This window comes from Centropristis striata, chromosome 19, assembly GCF_030273125.1.
Source record: "Centropristis striata isolate RG_2023a ecotype Rhode Island chromosome 19, C.striata_1.0, whole genome shotgun sequence".
In the NCBI taxonomy this organism is placed as follows: domain Eukaryota; kingdom Metazoa; phylum Chordata; class Actinopteri; order Perciformes; family Serranidae; genus Centropristis; species Centropristis striata.
This window is the reverse complement of record NC_081535.1, coordinates 14489127-14504134: the sequence shown is the minus strand read 5'-3', so window position 1 is coordinate 14504134 and position 15008 is coordinate 14489127. Positions and strand designations below refer to the sequence as shown.

Sequence of the window (15008 nt, the reverse complement as noted above, 5' to 3'; positions counted from 1 at the left end):
AGGGACAGCTATGAAAATCACAGCATAATGTCACTATATAAATATTCAATATAAACATCCAGAGAGGGACAATGGCCATTTTCTGCTACTATGATAATACCCTGCGTGTCTCTGCATTATAACTGGTGGATTCACACAGTAACATTTCTTTCCGCTAGATTTTGCTATATATTTTATTAACTGAAATAAATCTGATTACATCTATTGGATAATGTATGAATGAAAAGGCTATTTAATATATACCATCACTTTACTGCATACTGGTTGAATGTTTGTTTATTTTAATATTTTGAAATGCATTTTACACATTTTGAGTAGTGAATATTTCATAAAAGATTACATTGACCGATGGGTGGCAGCACAACGTTTTAGTTGACCAAGTCTGCGGAAAATCAAGGAGACGAAGAAGAAGCTAACCCACCGCCGGAAAGAAACCTTTCACCTCTGCCGCTGTGCATGAGGTTGGCGGGCTGCTATTCGTATGTGTGTTGGGTGTTTTTGTTTAAAATCTGCGACTCAACCTGTGAGCAAAACTTCCCAGCCAAATAACTCAGTATCACACGGATTTTTTTCAGTCGGGTAAAGCAACGAATTCACTTTAGAACACTTTATTTTACACTTAGCTAGCATTTAGCTTGCATGCTAAATAATAAGGTTTTAATGCTAGCAATTAGCTAATTAACCGGCGTTCTTCTATAAACTTGGCTAGTACTGGCAGAGCATTTAACCTGTTGTGAAGTTGGCAGTACATCACTCAGTTATTGATAATAAATCTTAGTTAACTTTGCTAAAGCGCTTGTTTAACTCTGGTTGAACGGTTTTATCTGTAGGGAACGGTAGTAGCGCAGCCATGCCGTCCAGCGCTGGACCCAGCAGCCTCGCCGAAGCGCTGGAAAACTCTTCCCGGCTGATAGACCGACACCTGCAGGATGACCGCTGCTTTCCCGACCTGTCGGAGCTGCTCAGCGTCCCGTCTCACAGTAAGTCATGTGGAGGGATTGAGCAGAAGAGAGAGACCTGACAATAGCTACCAAACTCAAGAGTTTCTGTTTACACTACTGCTGCCATGCCAAAAGTCTTCATAAAAGCAAATATCAGAATCATTTTTCATCAGTACTTGTCATTGTTGGTGCTTCCAAATGTGGTTAACACACATATATAAGCTCAACACGTTTGAGTAATCATCCTGTGTCATTTGAATATGTTGACAAGTCAGATGGTCTACCTCAGGGGTGGGCAACTTAAATGCTGGAGGGGGCCACAATTTTTTGTCGACACTACCACAGGGCCACATATAGGACCGTGCACTTCACCAGATATGATGAAACTGCAATTTTAAATATGTTCACAGTGCAGTAACTTCACAAATGTCATGCTCAAATGCATGTATAACAGTATAAATAGGAAAATAAAAGGTTTGAAGCAAATAAAAAATAACCACTTACTGTGATTTCACACACAGACCAACATTAATTGCAAGAAGATTTCATGCTCAAATGCATGTAGTCGTACTGAGGGCCACTTCAAGTGAGGGTGTCCAGAGCCTCCAGTTGCCCATCCCTGGTCTACCTTGTCCAGTAGTAGGCTTAACCATTGGTATATTCGCATTTATAAGGCTAACCATTTTCTGCTTCCATCTTACCTACGGATATACATCCTTTGAAACAGTATGGGGAGGTTTTTGTCTTCGATCACAGGACTAGATTGTCCTAAAAGCTGCCATCCTGCTCCCTCTGCTTTGAAATAGTTGGAAAATGTACCTGATTCTTCAGAAGTAAGGCTCTCTGGATGCATCTAAAGGAATTTATTATGAGTTGGAAGCATGTACATCTGGCTGTAGATGTTTTGCTGCCTTTCTTGCCAGAATGCACTTACAAAAGTGATTTTCCCCCCTGGCTAAATAAAGGTTTAATAAGTATATTAAAAGCTTAGAATGCATTTAGTTATGTGCATAGTTAATGTATGATGTGTGATGTGGTTTAAAGAAAACTGTTTTTGATTATATCAAAATATGTTGAAGTTTCCACATATAAGCACAACTGTGAAAGTATGAAGATCTAATACTAACACATCTATTAACAGAAATAAAGCTTCTGCTGTTTACACCTGTGTCATGCGAAAACTTTTTATGGCTGACAGCATAGCAGTTTTCTGGCACAAAGGTGAAATGGTTGGAAACTTGTGTTGACATGGAGCAAAAAAGGCTGCCAAAATATTTCTTACCTCATAATTCATCCAGAATAGGCTGGTAAAACTGGGTCAAAAGTTGTATAAAGGCATACTACTTAGATAGAGAATGAAGATGGTTAACCAGCCTTATGGCTCAGGAAAACACATTACAATTTTTACACTGTTTTCTCAATGATCATTACACAACAAATGCAATACGATCGCCAATCAACACTTTGCTAATCCTTTGTGACATATATTGAATTGAAAACTGTACAGAGACAGTATATTTTATGGTCAAGCTGAATTCAGAATTTGATGCATTCTGTTTTTAGTAATGTTTTACACAGCATCCCAACTTATTTTGGAATTGGGGGTTGTGTGGTCTCATAGTGAGACTTTAACTTTGCTGTTGTCAATTGTTTTGATAGATATGCCGTCCCTCTCTGGAGTGTCAGACATGGACTACCCCCTCCAGGGACCAGGTTTACTCAGTGTGCCAAATCTCCCGGAGCTCAGTGCAGTCCGCCGAGTCCCTCTGCCACCTGAGCTGGTGGAGCAGTTCAGCCGTATCCTTTTTGTGAATTCAGGAAAAATGAATCAACTATTTTTACTTTCATTTGACCCAGAGGTTTCCATCAGAAGCAAAAACGCTAAGTAGATTGCTGACTTTGAGTTTCAACTTAACAGTTTTACAGATATGCAATGTAACTGCATGATGGGAGTTTTTCCAGAGATCAGTCGAGCATGGCTTACCATTGACAATGACATCTTTATGTGGAGTTATGAAGATGGGTGAGTACATTTACCGTTTATGGGACTGAGTGAAGTGCACATACAGTGCACTTAAATGCTTTGTTAGTATTTTTTTTTTTTTTGTGAACTTCTACTGATGTTAAACCTGGACTGGAGACAGGTATTTATTTTTTTCTGCTGTATTCATTGCAGAGGAGATGTCGCCTATTTTGATGGCCTCATTGAAACCATTCTGGCAGTGGGCCTTGTAAAACCAAAACAAGGTATGTGTATACACTACAAGTCATTCATTAAAATTGTTTTTATTATTTTTTATTTTATTTGACTAATAATTATGTTGTTTTTTTTCTCAGGGATTTTACAGCCACACATTCACTACCTCTTAGTATTGGCCACTTCTGTGGATGTAGTGATCCTCGGGTTGAGCTTCCCCAAGAGCCAGGCTGGTGAGACTTTCCTACAACTCTGAGTTGTTCCCCGTAGCACATAATTAAACAGATGCCAGTGAGGAATATTCTCACTTTTGTGTTTTTGAATTGAAATTGAAATTTTAGCTTTAAGAGTTTAACCTCAGATCCTTTGTCCTCTGGGAAATCCTGTAACAAGATAATCATACCATGCTGCAGTACAATAAAAACTGCCCATCAACCTAACAATGCAACTCACAGCTAAATACTGTATGTTATAAAGAAATATGTACAAACAAGTGCCAGATATTCATAAGCTATGTGCAAAATCATGACTGCTGTTGTAACAAAACATTGTCAAATTCTAACAGTGTCTCACTTTAGACATGCACACTGTCAAGAATCACTGTGTAGAAAAGTGGAGCATCTTATTAATGCAGTACGTATGTATGAACATCAGGTTGAGATATGAAGAGCACTCAGGTGGCATTTCATATATTTTTGCTATGTTGCGTTTGTAACAATGCTATTATGAACCTGTACTGGTTTATCTGCCTAATCTTTGTGACTCTTTCTTTTGTTGTAGGGTTGAACGACAGCATGTCTGGTGGGATGCAGCTGCTACCAGACCCTCTCTTCTCGATCCCCACAGACAATACCTACATCCTATCCATCACGTCCACAGACATGGGACGCATCTTCATGGCAGGAAAAGATGGCTGCCTCTATGAGATAGCTTACCAGGCTGAGGCAGGATGGCTGAGCCAGCGCTGCAGGAAAATCAACCATTCCAAAAGCTCTTTGTCTTTCCTCGTCCCGTCTGTGCTCCAGTTCTCCTTCTCTGAAGACGGTAAGGAGAGGGACACAATTCTATGTGGGAAAACTGTCTTGGATGTAATAAAATTCAACCTTTTGTTCTTGTGCTCTACAGACCCTATTGTGCAGATTGCTGTTGACAACTCCCGCAACACACTATTTACCCGCTCAGAGAAAGGTGTTCTGCAGGTATGACATTTATTACATTTGTCATGTGTATTTGTGTCTGATTAGCTGAGAAACTAGCAAATCTTTGGTGATTGTCAGTCTGCTGAAATAGTTAAGAGTTTGTCTGTTTTTTTTTTTTTTAAGGTGTACGACCTGGGTGCTGATGGGCAGGGTATGAGTCGAGTGGCAACCATGTCACAGAACTCCATTGTTGCAGCTGCTGGAAACATTGCAAGGTATGTCTGGGTTTATTTGACCCTCCATCATGCTTCTTGCACACTTGTCACCATCTGATACAATTTTTTCCCGTCTTTTTGCAGGACAATTGACCGTTCTGTTTTCAAACCTATTGTCCAAATCTCTGTGATTGACCGATCTGAGTCCTCAGACTGTCACCTGCTCGCTGTCACTCATGCAGGTAAAGATTACTGAAGATGAGCAGAAACATCAGGATAAGTGTAGCATAATATGAAGTGTTTATACTTAATTTGCACCAATACTTATTCTGTTTTTGTAGGTGTCCGTCTCTACTTCAGCACCACACATTTTGTCCCTCCACACCAGAGGCACATGGCTTACCGACCTAGCCTGCTAGCTCTGGTCCACGTGCGCCTGCCACCAGGATTTTCTGCATCCTCTACCCTGCAGAAACCTGCAAAGGTCCATAAGGCACTACACAGCAAAGGTAAAACTATTTTGTCTGCCATTCATCAGGTCACCAGAAAAACCCAATAGGAGTCAAACTCTCAAATTTTTTTTTTACTTTAATGTCCAGCTCACTGTTAGCAATAATCCATTCTTGTCTGTAATACTACTTGGTGTTTGTTTAAATCTCACAGGTGTTCTGTTAATGGCTGCTTCTGAGACAGAGGACAGTGACATTCTGTGGTGTATCAACCATGACTCCTTCCCATTCAAGAAACCCTTGATGGAGACTCAGGTTGGAAACATTACAATACATTTAAGTGTGGTGTATACAAGTATTTTTTTGGTCAAACAGTTTGTTTTGCCTCCTTAAAAGCGAGGCTACACTGGGTAATACAAACTCTTACAATGTGGTTCTCTTTCATGTTTTTTGCAGATGATGTCTAATGTAGATGGACATTCTTGGGCTATTTGTGCCATTAATGAGGAGAGACCATCCAAGATATTTACGCCTCTGAACAAGGAACAGATTCCCATCACTGATTCACCTGTAGTTGTCCAGCAGCACAATATCCCTCCACAGAAGTTTGTCCTTCTATCTGCAAAGGTTAAGACTGCTTTCATGACTCATGATGTTGCATACATGTTTCTCTGTCTTTTTATACTGCGACAAAACAATGTTTTTATTTTGTATGCTAAGTACAGACTTCTTGCCGTTCTTTAGGGGAGTCATATCTTCCAAAAACTGCGTCCGGTAGACCAGCTCCGTCACCTGCTGGTGAGCTGTGCTGGAGGAGAAAGTGAAGATGTTGAACGTTTCTTCAAGCTGCACAGGGTACAAAGCCAAGTTATTCACTGTTCAATATTTGTTTTCAGCATGACAAATACGCATAGGCTACACACTGCAAGCTGACAGCCAGCATGACACACAAACACCATCACACAGAATGAAAGCATGCCTCAGACCAGTCTGCAGACATATTTTTCACACACTTGGTACATTTGAGTTTTCATCTGTTCTGTACAGGAGGAGCAGGCTTGTGCCACATCTCTGATCCTGGCTTGTTCCAATGCTGCTTGTGACCGAGAAGTTTCACAGTGGGCCACCAGAGCCTTCTTTAGGTGAGCTTACACTTTTCATTCATGCTCAGATTTACACTTACTCACACTGCACACACACTAAAAGCAGTTCCATTGTTGTTGTTGTGATCAGATATGGAGGAGAAGCACAGATGAGATTCCCTGCAGCCATGACATCTCCCAGTAATGTTGGACCTGTGATGAGCTCTCCAGCACCAGGTAAACTACAAGTAAATGCTGAGCTGGGAAGAAGTGTGTGGATCAAGACCAAATGTTGTAAAACAGTTTAAACATCATATTTGATGTTACTATCTTAAAATAAATGCATAAACTGTAGTCATTTCTGTTGCTCTCCCCCCCAGGCATCATACCCCCAGCTTTAGCCACACCTTTTGCACCAATGCATTCTGGGTCTGCACCCATCACACCCATGACAGCTGGCCCAGAGGTGATTTTCTCAGGAAAACACAACGGCATCTGTGTCTACTTTGCTCGTATTCTTGGGTGAGTGAATCCTGTCATTAGCTGTCACATTGATACATTTTGAATCTGGGTGAGAGCCTAAATATGTGTCTCTGGATGCTGATGTGTGATGATGGTGACAGCACTGAACAACATGCCTTTCTCCCCTGTCACAGAAATATTTGGGATGGCAGTCTTGCTGTTGAGAAAACCATCAGCAAAGGAAATCAGACTGCCACAATTGTAAGTATTATAATTAAAACAGGCATTTATTTGACAGCTTTTTTATTGACTGCAAGTTTTTTTTATTACTGCTATTAGTGGTTAGTTAGTCAATTTATCTATTGTCTCCACAGCTGGAAAGCAGCGTTGGTGCATTTGCGTTAGAGGCGGTACTTATCGAGCTCGGCGGTTTGCGGGAGTTCCTTGATAAAAACTCTCAGTTTAGTCCATCCACTCTTGGTGCTGCAAGGTAAGAGCTCTGTCTCTGCTTCCTAACTATTGTTAGTCTACAAACAAGTTCACACACAACTTTCTTGACCGCTGCTCGGGTGTCACCACGTGACATCCATGGCTTAAATCATGTGATAACACGTGCTTGTATTAGTCTTTTTTGGGCTACTTAGACCTAATTAGAAGTAATTAAAGCTGTATTTTAATCAAGATCTCATACTCGTAATGACTGATTACATTGCTAACAGGCAAATAAATATAGTGTATTCATTCATTTGGTAACATTCATTCATTCATTCATTACTATTAACCGCTTATCCGCATTCGGGTCGCGGGTCACTGGAGCTTATCCCAGCTGACATTGGGCAAGAGGCAGGATACACCCTGGACAGGTTGCCAGACTATCGCAGGGCTGACACATAGACAGACAACCACACTCTCAGTCACACCTACGGGCAATTTAGAGTCACCAATTAAACCTAAGTGCATGATTTTGGACTGTGGGAGGAAGAGCCAGAGTACCCGGTGAGAACCCACGCTGACACGGGGAGCATTTGGTAACATTATTAGGTTTTTATTTTATTTAGTAACCTTTATTTATTTTTTATGTCAAACAATAACTTGAATATTTTCTTGTCTTTTTTTTGGTCATTTTTTCTATCCATGTATATAGTTTTGTCCATATGTGGGGGTTCCTTTTTTCAGGCTATTTATTTTTCCAGCATAACATATTTGTCTTCCTTAAAGCTAAAACTAATAAAAGTAATTAAAAACATAAATATTTTTTTCATTTTTTCCTACTTTTACTTTGTAACTGTGACTTGAAAGTATAACCTGCAAAAAGGGGATCCAGATCTGCAAAAACTCTACTGCAACTGAGTCTTTTTTCAACATCCACCCTGAATAGCATCTGTTCTGCCCCTATTATATTAGTTTCAGCTCCCCTGCCAACCTGCAGCAAAGGCTGCTGGGATTTATGCGTCCTGACGGAGCCAACTCTCAGCAGGTCCAGCAGGAGCTGCAGAGGAAATATCACAGTGAGTTATGGGTGCAGGTTTTCATTTTCTGAATATTTTCATGTGAATCAATATCCCAAGTATCAGTTATCATAATGAATCAGCATGAATACAGTAAATGTGGAACTTTGATGTATCAACAAAAAAGGGGAAAAAATGGTTTATTGTGTTTCACACTCCATTACAGATGTCTTTATTTCTTCAGATTCTATTAACTCATGTCTTTTTTTGTGTATCCAGCAAAGGCTCAGGTCTATGAGAAAGTGTCCCTGCAGGGCATCCAGCAGTTAGTGCATCGCTCCTATCAGACTCTGGCCCTTTTGAAGCTCCTCTGTGATCATCAGTTCAGCCTCATTATGTCTGAGCTGCCAAAGGTGTGTGCACAAACATTTCTCCTGCAGACAACTACAGATGTTCACACATGATCAGTGCGGTATTCATTAACATGCGCTCTTCAATGTAAAACCTTTTTTTTTGTTTTCATCCATTCTCACTTTGCCACTTTCTTCTATGCTTGTAGGAGTTTCAAGAGCAGATGAAGGGAGCCAGTTTTAAGGATGTAGTCATCCGGGGCAAGGAGCTGTCTGGAGCGCTCATCACAGCACTCATTAACGTCTACATCAAAGATAATGCCTCTGTGGAGGCCATCAGCAATCACCTACGCGACATCTGTCCCCTGTTGTACAGCAGCGACGACAGCGTTTGCTCCAAGGTACAAACATATGGCGTTTTGGGTTATTAAAGTTTTTAAATATTCTTAGTTGAACTATTTAAGACCTTAAAGTACTAGATCTAGTTAAATGTGTCAGTCTTAATTACAGCTTCAAGGGTCTCCAATTTAAGTTTTATTGATATCTTGGTGCTTTCACATTTCTTACAGTCTGAGTTTATTGTTCATTGTATCCTTTGGATCCCCATTAGTCTTCATATAGATGAAGACTATTCTTCCTGGGGTCCACTGAGTCAGGATAATTTAAGGGGCATCAAAGTCATAAAAAGGTATTGATTAGCCCACATTGATTCATCTGTGGCTTAATACTGAATTTGTTGCTTTTGTCTCCCACTCAGGCTAATGAGTTGCTGCAGAGCTCTAAGCAGATTCAGAATAAAGCAGATAAAGAGCGAACACTGAGGGAGTCTCTACGGCTCTATCAGCAGATCAGCCAACACACAGATCTGCCACTGGTTTGCTCCCAGTACAGACAAGGTAGGAACACACTCCATATTAATGTAGTTTAAATGTTAATTCATGTGCATCCTTAGAGAAAGTTTGCATGATCATTTTTGCTATATTAATGCATATGGCATCCGTTTTAGTAAAGGGATGGGGTTTTTAATTTTGAAAGTTCAACCTCAGCTCCTATAATAAAAAAAAAACCCAAAATGCAGACATTCAGACCTTTTAAGGAAGACTTGTTCCAATAAAACCACAGTTTCTGATCCCACAGTGATTACAGTATAGCATCATGCATTCTGTTGCATCAGGCTTTTAGTCTACAGCCCTGGCTTCAAAATTGTACTTTTTATTTTCCACCAGATTGAGCCACATTCCCATCTTTGCCCTGTGGGCCAAATACATACTGTTTTACTGCTTACCACCATGCTTATTGCTGCTCTATTATGGAGCACTGTAGTGTCTGATGCAATGCCTCACAATCGGTGTTGCTGCCAATCATTGATATATCCTAGACTCCCCCTAGCTTTACTTTATATAAAATAATTCAACAGTGGCATTCTGTAAACATGTTGGTTTAAAAAAAATGTACTCTGTAAAAGTGGGAAATAACGTTAATAAATATTTTTATGGCAGTTTCCTGATGTAGACATTTTGTCCTTAAAGGACCTCTGTAGCAACTTTTTTTAAAGGAATGCACAAGGGTAAATGCTGTTCATTTTCACACTAATACTGATACTATTCAATTGTCTCAGTGCGTTTCTACGAGGGAGTCCTTGAGTTGTGCCTCACAGCAGCAGACAAGAAGGATCCACAGAGACTTGGGCCCCACTACTACAAAAACGGAGAGCCTGAGGAGGACGGAGTGGGACAGCAGGCATTCCAGGAAAGGTAACACAAGAAAGAAGTAGCACACAAATCGGTATCATTAATGACCATTTTAGCCTATTGTCACCAACATTTTTCAATCATCTTATGCCTGCTCCAGACTTTCGTGCTATAAGTGCATCTCAGACACCATGCAGGAGCTGGTGAACCAGAGCAAAGCTGCCCCGCAGTCCCCCAGCGTCCCTAAGCAGCCTGGGCCTCCTGTCATGACCTCTGACCCCAACATGCTCAGTAACGAAGAAGCTACAGCTCATGTGAGTAAGAAGGGAACTTGATGGAGTTGATGCATATTTCTTGCTACAGCAGCGCACATGATCTGCATTATTGATGAAAATATCTTGTTCCCTTGTAGTTTGAGCAGATCCTCGTTCTGGCCCAGAGATCTCAGGACGAGCTGTTTCACATCGCTCTGTACAACTGGCTGATTCAGGCCGACCTGACCGACAAGCTTCTAGAGGTAGTGCATCTGTCAATGTGTGTTTTCCCCTGTTTTTACATAAAACTTCGGTCTTAATGTTGTTCCTGTTTGTGTGTTGTCCAGGTAAATTCTCCGTACCTGGAAGAACATCTGATGCATATGATCAAGCAGGATCAGAGTAAAGTGCACAATATGGACCTGTTGTGGCGCTACTACGAGAAGAACCGTAACTTTGGCAAGGCAGCTCATGTGCTAGCCCGTCTCGCTGACATGCACAGGTTTGGAACACAAAAACTGGATATTCCGTTTTATTCTGACTATCACATATCTCAATAAGATACATTTTGGAACAGCCTCCAAAGCGGACTCTTCAGAATACCCTGGTTTACACACACACACATAAAAATTCCTTGTCCTCTCTCTGATTATGCAGCACTGAGATCTCATTAAAGCAGCGTTTGGAGTACATTGCCCGAGCCATCTTGTCTGCTAAGAGTTCCTCCTGCATCTCCGCTCAGGCATCTGATGGAGAGTTCCTTCACGAGCTGGAAGAAAAGATGGAGGTACGTATTATGCGATGGTTTTCACAAATAAATGAATCTAGGAGCAGTCCAGCATTGTAACACTCAGCATCTGTGCTTGTTTCCCCTTCACAGCTGGTGCGTATCCAAGTACAGATCCAGGACACCCTGATCAGACAGTACTCCCATCATCCCTCAGTGAAAAACGTCATCTCTCAGTTAGACTCAGAGCTCATGGACATCACCAAGGTAACATGCAACAGCAGAATAATGATCAGGAGTTGCTGATTCTCAAGTATTTTCATTATGGTGAATGCAACATGTTTATGAATGCTGAGGTAATGTTCTCTGGCGTAGCTCTACGGGGAGTTTGCTGACCACTTCAAATTGTCCGAGTGCAAGCTGGCCATCATTCACTGTGCCGGACACTCCGACCCGATCCTGGTGCACTCGCTGTGGCAGGAGATTATGGAGAAAGGCAAGTGAAATGTCAGCACCTTGCAAAAATGCACCCCTGCCAAACCTTTTTTTTTATGTCCTTCCCATGCCATATATGATGTTAGCATCAGTGATAGGGCTGTACCCAATATTTTGAAGCTTCATTCGTTATGCTGACATTCAAACTCTTAATCAAAATTTGAATGCTGCCATTTCCGTTGTTGCATAAGCTATAAGGGTGGAATTATTATCCCATAATTGTTTTTTTCTTGCCCTCATTCTATTAGCCTGCTGCCTACATGTGTTAATGTTATATTCATTAAGGAAAAGTTCATTTAATTTAATAATAAATAAAGACTAATCAGGCTCATTTAATCCAATTAATCACTTTATTCAAATTGAGGATATTATTTTTTTTTAGGGTGATGTATTATAATATGATGGCAGACATTCGGAGCTTCGTTCAGAATCCTCAGTGAATGCTTAAAATCTAATTTCAAAAAAGACATTTAGCACAGCCCTAGTCAGTGATGATTGTTTTTTCTTGTCTAGAACTCGGAGACACTGTGGCAATGAGTCCCACAGACAGGATGAGGTCTCTCAGCTTGAAACTGGTATCACTGGGAAAGATTTACGCCGGAACACCAAGATATTTCCCTCTGGGTAAGCATTCATACCTCCTGTAATTATGTTTAGTTTTCCTCTCGTTATAATTTTCCAGCTTGGTGTTTACTATTTTGTTAACAGTAATATAATTAGACTTCCCCTTTGCATCATTTATGTTAGCTTGTCTCAGTGGTACAGGCCTGCAGGGTCATGCTGATGCTCTAGGTGATCGCATAATTATTCTCTCATTACAACCAGCCTGTTCAAACTTGTCTTCTCTGTGGAGACATTTTTCCATTTGATATAAATCCTTGGCACTGGCACACATGCAACGAATCAATTATGTCAGACGGCAAAACATTTCTCCCCTCAGTAATGAACAAATTGCTGAGGATGCATGCTAACAAGCACCAATATGTCCTCTTTTTGCAGAGTTCCTAGTTAAGTTTCTCGAGCAGGAGGTGTGTCGTCTGAACTGGGACGTGGGCTTCGTCACCTCCACCATGCAGGAGATTGGAGTACAGTTACCACGTCTCCTGGAGGTCTATGACCAACTCTTCAAAACTCGGGTACATGCTTCAGTTAAGATTATTGCAGCTTTGCAAAACATTGATGCACATGGTAATAAGCAGCAGTTAAAATGTCTGTTATTCAATCCATTTGTTTTAATCCATCAATCTGCCTCGTTGCTTCTTGCCTTTAGGACCCCTGTTGGCAGCGGCTGAGGAAACCTCTCCACTTGGTGGAGTGTATCCACGTGCTTCTATTAGGATACGTAGATGATCCCAGCAGAGTGCCAACCTATGACAGGTAATGTCTGTCTGAGTAGTTGTTCAGCTGCTGGCCCTAGTGGGCACTGTAGTGTTGGATTTGGGATTACAGAGGCATTATGAGTATATTAATATCCCTGTGATAGCTAATGCTGTATCGTGCCAAAGCTTCCATGGGCAAAATAAGAACCACTCTCTAACTGATTGGTTTATTGAAAGCTAATCTCGATAAATTCCTGAACTGTAATTGTGGTATTAAATCTTCAACTGACTATACAGGAGGCGTGGTGAGTTTAATGAACATCTTCAGCATCCACCAAACATCAGCAGCATCTCCAGTGAGAGCAGTTAAATTATTTTAGTTAAATTATATTAGTTGAATTATTGCCATTGGGGGGAAGGGCCGTGTGTTTTTTCAGATGGGCATTTTTGCTGTTTCTAGGCAACACAATATGTCTGTCAATCACTTATGTGCTCCCAAAAGCAGCTACATTCAGTCAGTCACACACACAACAGATGGACAGATATATAACCTTACCATTATAGTCAAAATGCCTGCAAATGTTTGATGCTTATTGTTTATGTCGTGATCGTTTCTCATTGCAGGGATTTGTTATTTACAGGATAAGTTCACATTTTTTTAAATGGAACAAGGACTTTATTGCTTCCTACACTCATCTCACTTCCTCCTCTACTTCTGTCATTATTACTAAAGCCACGAGAGGGTAGGGCCTAACAAAAAAATGTCAATATGTGTCCTAATAAGCTACTTCTACAAACAACCTATGCATTAGTTTTATGGGAATGAGGACAGTCTATTCATAGTCTTTAACAGCTTGTTTTCCTTCCATTTCAGACGCCGATTCACTAACGTGTGTCTCGACAACATCTGTGGATACCTTGTGGAGCTGCAGTCTCTGAGCCCGAACTCGGCCCTTCAACAGACCATCGGCAATTTCAAGTCGCTGCAGTCAAAGTTGGAAAAACTCCACTGACACCACTACTGACATTCTTCACAGGACGAGGGACAGGTGACCACTGGATCTGGCACTGTCGGCCTTTATTAAACCGCTGATTTAAAGTATGATTACATGGTCTGCACACACAGCATGATATTGTTTGTATTCTGCAGTAGAGTTTGCCTCTTTTTCCCTTCAGTCTCATATATAAAGTGCTTGGTGTTAAGGGACAGAGGGAGCAGGTGATGATAGTCTTCTGATAAAGATGAGGGAGACAGCAGAGGCAAGTTTTATAACTTATTTAATACATTTTGTTATAGGTATAAACATTATGCTGAAATACAACTTTGGAAAACAAGAAACTGTTAGTAATTTGCATTGTGTGCAAATAACTGTCAAGATAAGACAAGATGTTTGAGTTACCTGCGTTTATAAGAACATGAAATCACTCTGAATTTTGCAGGAGAGTTTTCATATATTGAAAATGCACTTATTGAAGATTAATTTGGGATATTTTCATATGAATCCACTTGGTAAATATACCTGAGCAAAGCCTTTTGATCGCCTGGGAATCATTCTCAATGTTCTACGTTTGCCTCCAAATAGACAGTTCAGCGTTGGATTTTGTAATTATGTACATAACCGGCCATAATGTCGTCTCTTCTGCCAAAAGTTATGCACACACCTAAACTTTTTTTCATGTGAATTATTTACAGTGAGCATTGAGCGTGTGTACTTTACAGTGCTTTTGTGATTGTTTCGAATGTAGAACAAATTTTTAACACGGTGCTACACTGAAAAATTTGAGGAAAAAAAATCATAAAACATTTTTATAAAGAAATAAAACTTGTCATTTCTTTTGTGTATGAGGATGCTTTGGAAACAAACCTGTCAACCAACAACTTGCATTGTTGGGTGCAATTTGGGTTCAATCTTTACAAATAATTAGCAGCAGAAAGAGAATTAAATTGCTGTGGGTTGCTGTGTGACACTGCAGAGAGTGCAATAATGGATTTAATGCCGTCACTGTTTGTGTTTACATAATCATCTATAATTAAAATAGGGCACTCGGGGTTTCTTACAGTCATCATCAACATGGCAGTGTTTCTCCAATTAGCTTTGCGCTCTCAATTTTATAGCCTCATAAAAAAAATAAAATGAGGTTTGTGGTTTTTCTAATTGTCAATATATTTTTACCTACTCTACCAACTATGTATTTTATTTTTTAATTTGCCTTAGAAATGTAATCTGTATTTTACTCT

At 40.4% G+C, this 15008-nt stretch overlaps 1 protein-coding gene across 1 annotated transcript; it reads left to right on the top strand.

The window, feature by feature from the left end:
- Window positions 1-393: 393 nt before the first annotated feature.
- nup155 (nucleoporin 155) lies at window positions 394-14592 on the top strand. The gene is made up of 34 exons (XM_059358388.1): window positions 394-579; window positions 831-980; window positions 2601-2738; window positions 2868-2964; window positions 3118-3188; window positions 3279-3371; window positions 3919-4182; window positions 4264-4337; window positions 4461-4552; window positions 4637-4734; window positions 4834-5001; window positions 5156-5256; window positions 5398-5568; window positions 5686-5796; window positions 5989-6083; window positions 6175-6260; window positions 6404-6545; window positions 6680-6746; window positions 6860-6975; window positions 7890-7993; window positions 8213-8346; window positions 8493-8684; window positions 9041-9179; window positions 9902-10037; window positions 10135-10288; window positions 10387-10491; window positions 10576-10730; window positions 10886-11015; window positions 11109-11222; window positions 11331-11451; window positions 11964-12074; window positions 12450-12586; window positions 12721-12827; window positions 13644-14592. The coding sequence occupies exons 2-34, from the start codon at window positions 851-853 to the stop codon at window positions 13780-13782; spliced, it is 4092 nt and encodes a 1363-aa protein (XP_059214371.1). The 5' UTR covers window positions 394-579; window positions 831-850; the 3' UTR covers window positions 13783-14592.
- The last annotated feature ends 416 nt before the right edge of the window (window positions 14593-15008 follow it).

Coding starts and splice junctions, on each gene's coding strand:
- nup155 (XM_059358388.1), top strand. CDS start 851: ATGCCGTCCAGCGCTGGACCCAGCAGCCTCGCCGAAGCGCTGGAAAAC. Junction 6,084..6,174: donor GCCACCAGAGCCTTCTTTAG/GTGAGCTTACAC, acceptor TGTTGTGATCAG/ATATGGAGGAGAAGCACAGA. Junction 11,016..11,108: donor AGCTGGAAGAAAAGATGGAG/GTACGTATTATG, acceptor TCCCCTTCACAG/CTGGTGCGTATCCAAGTACA.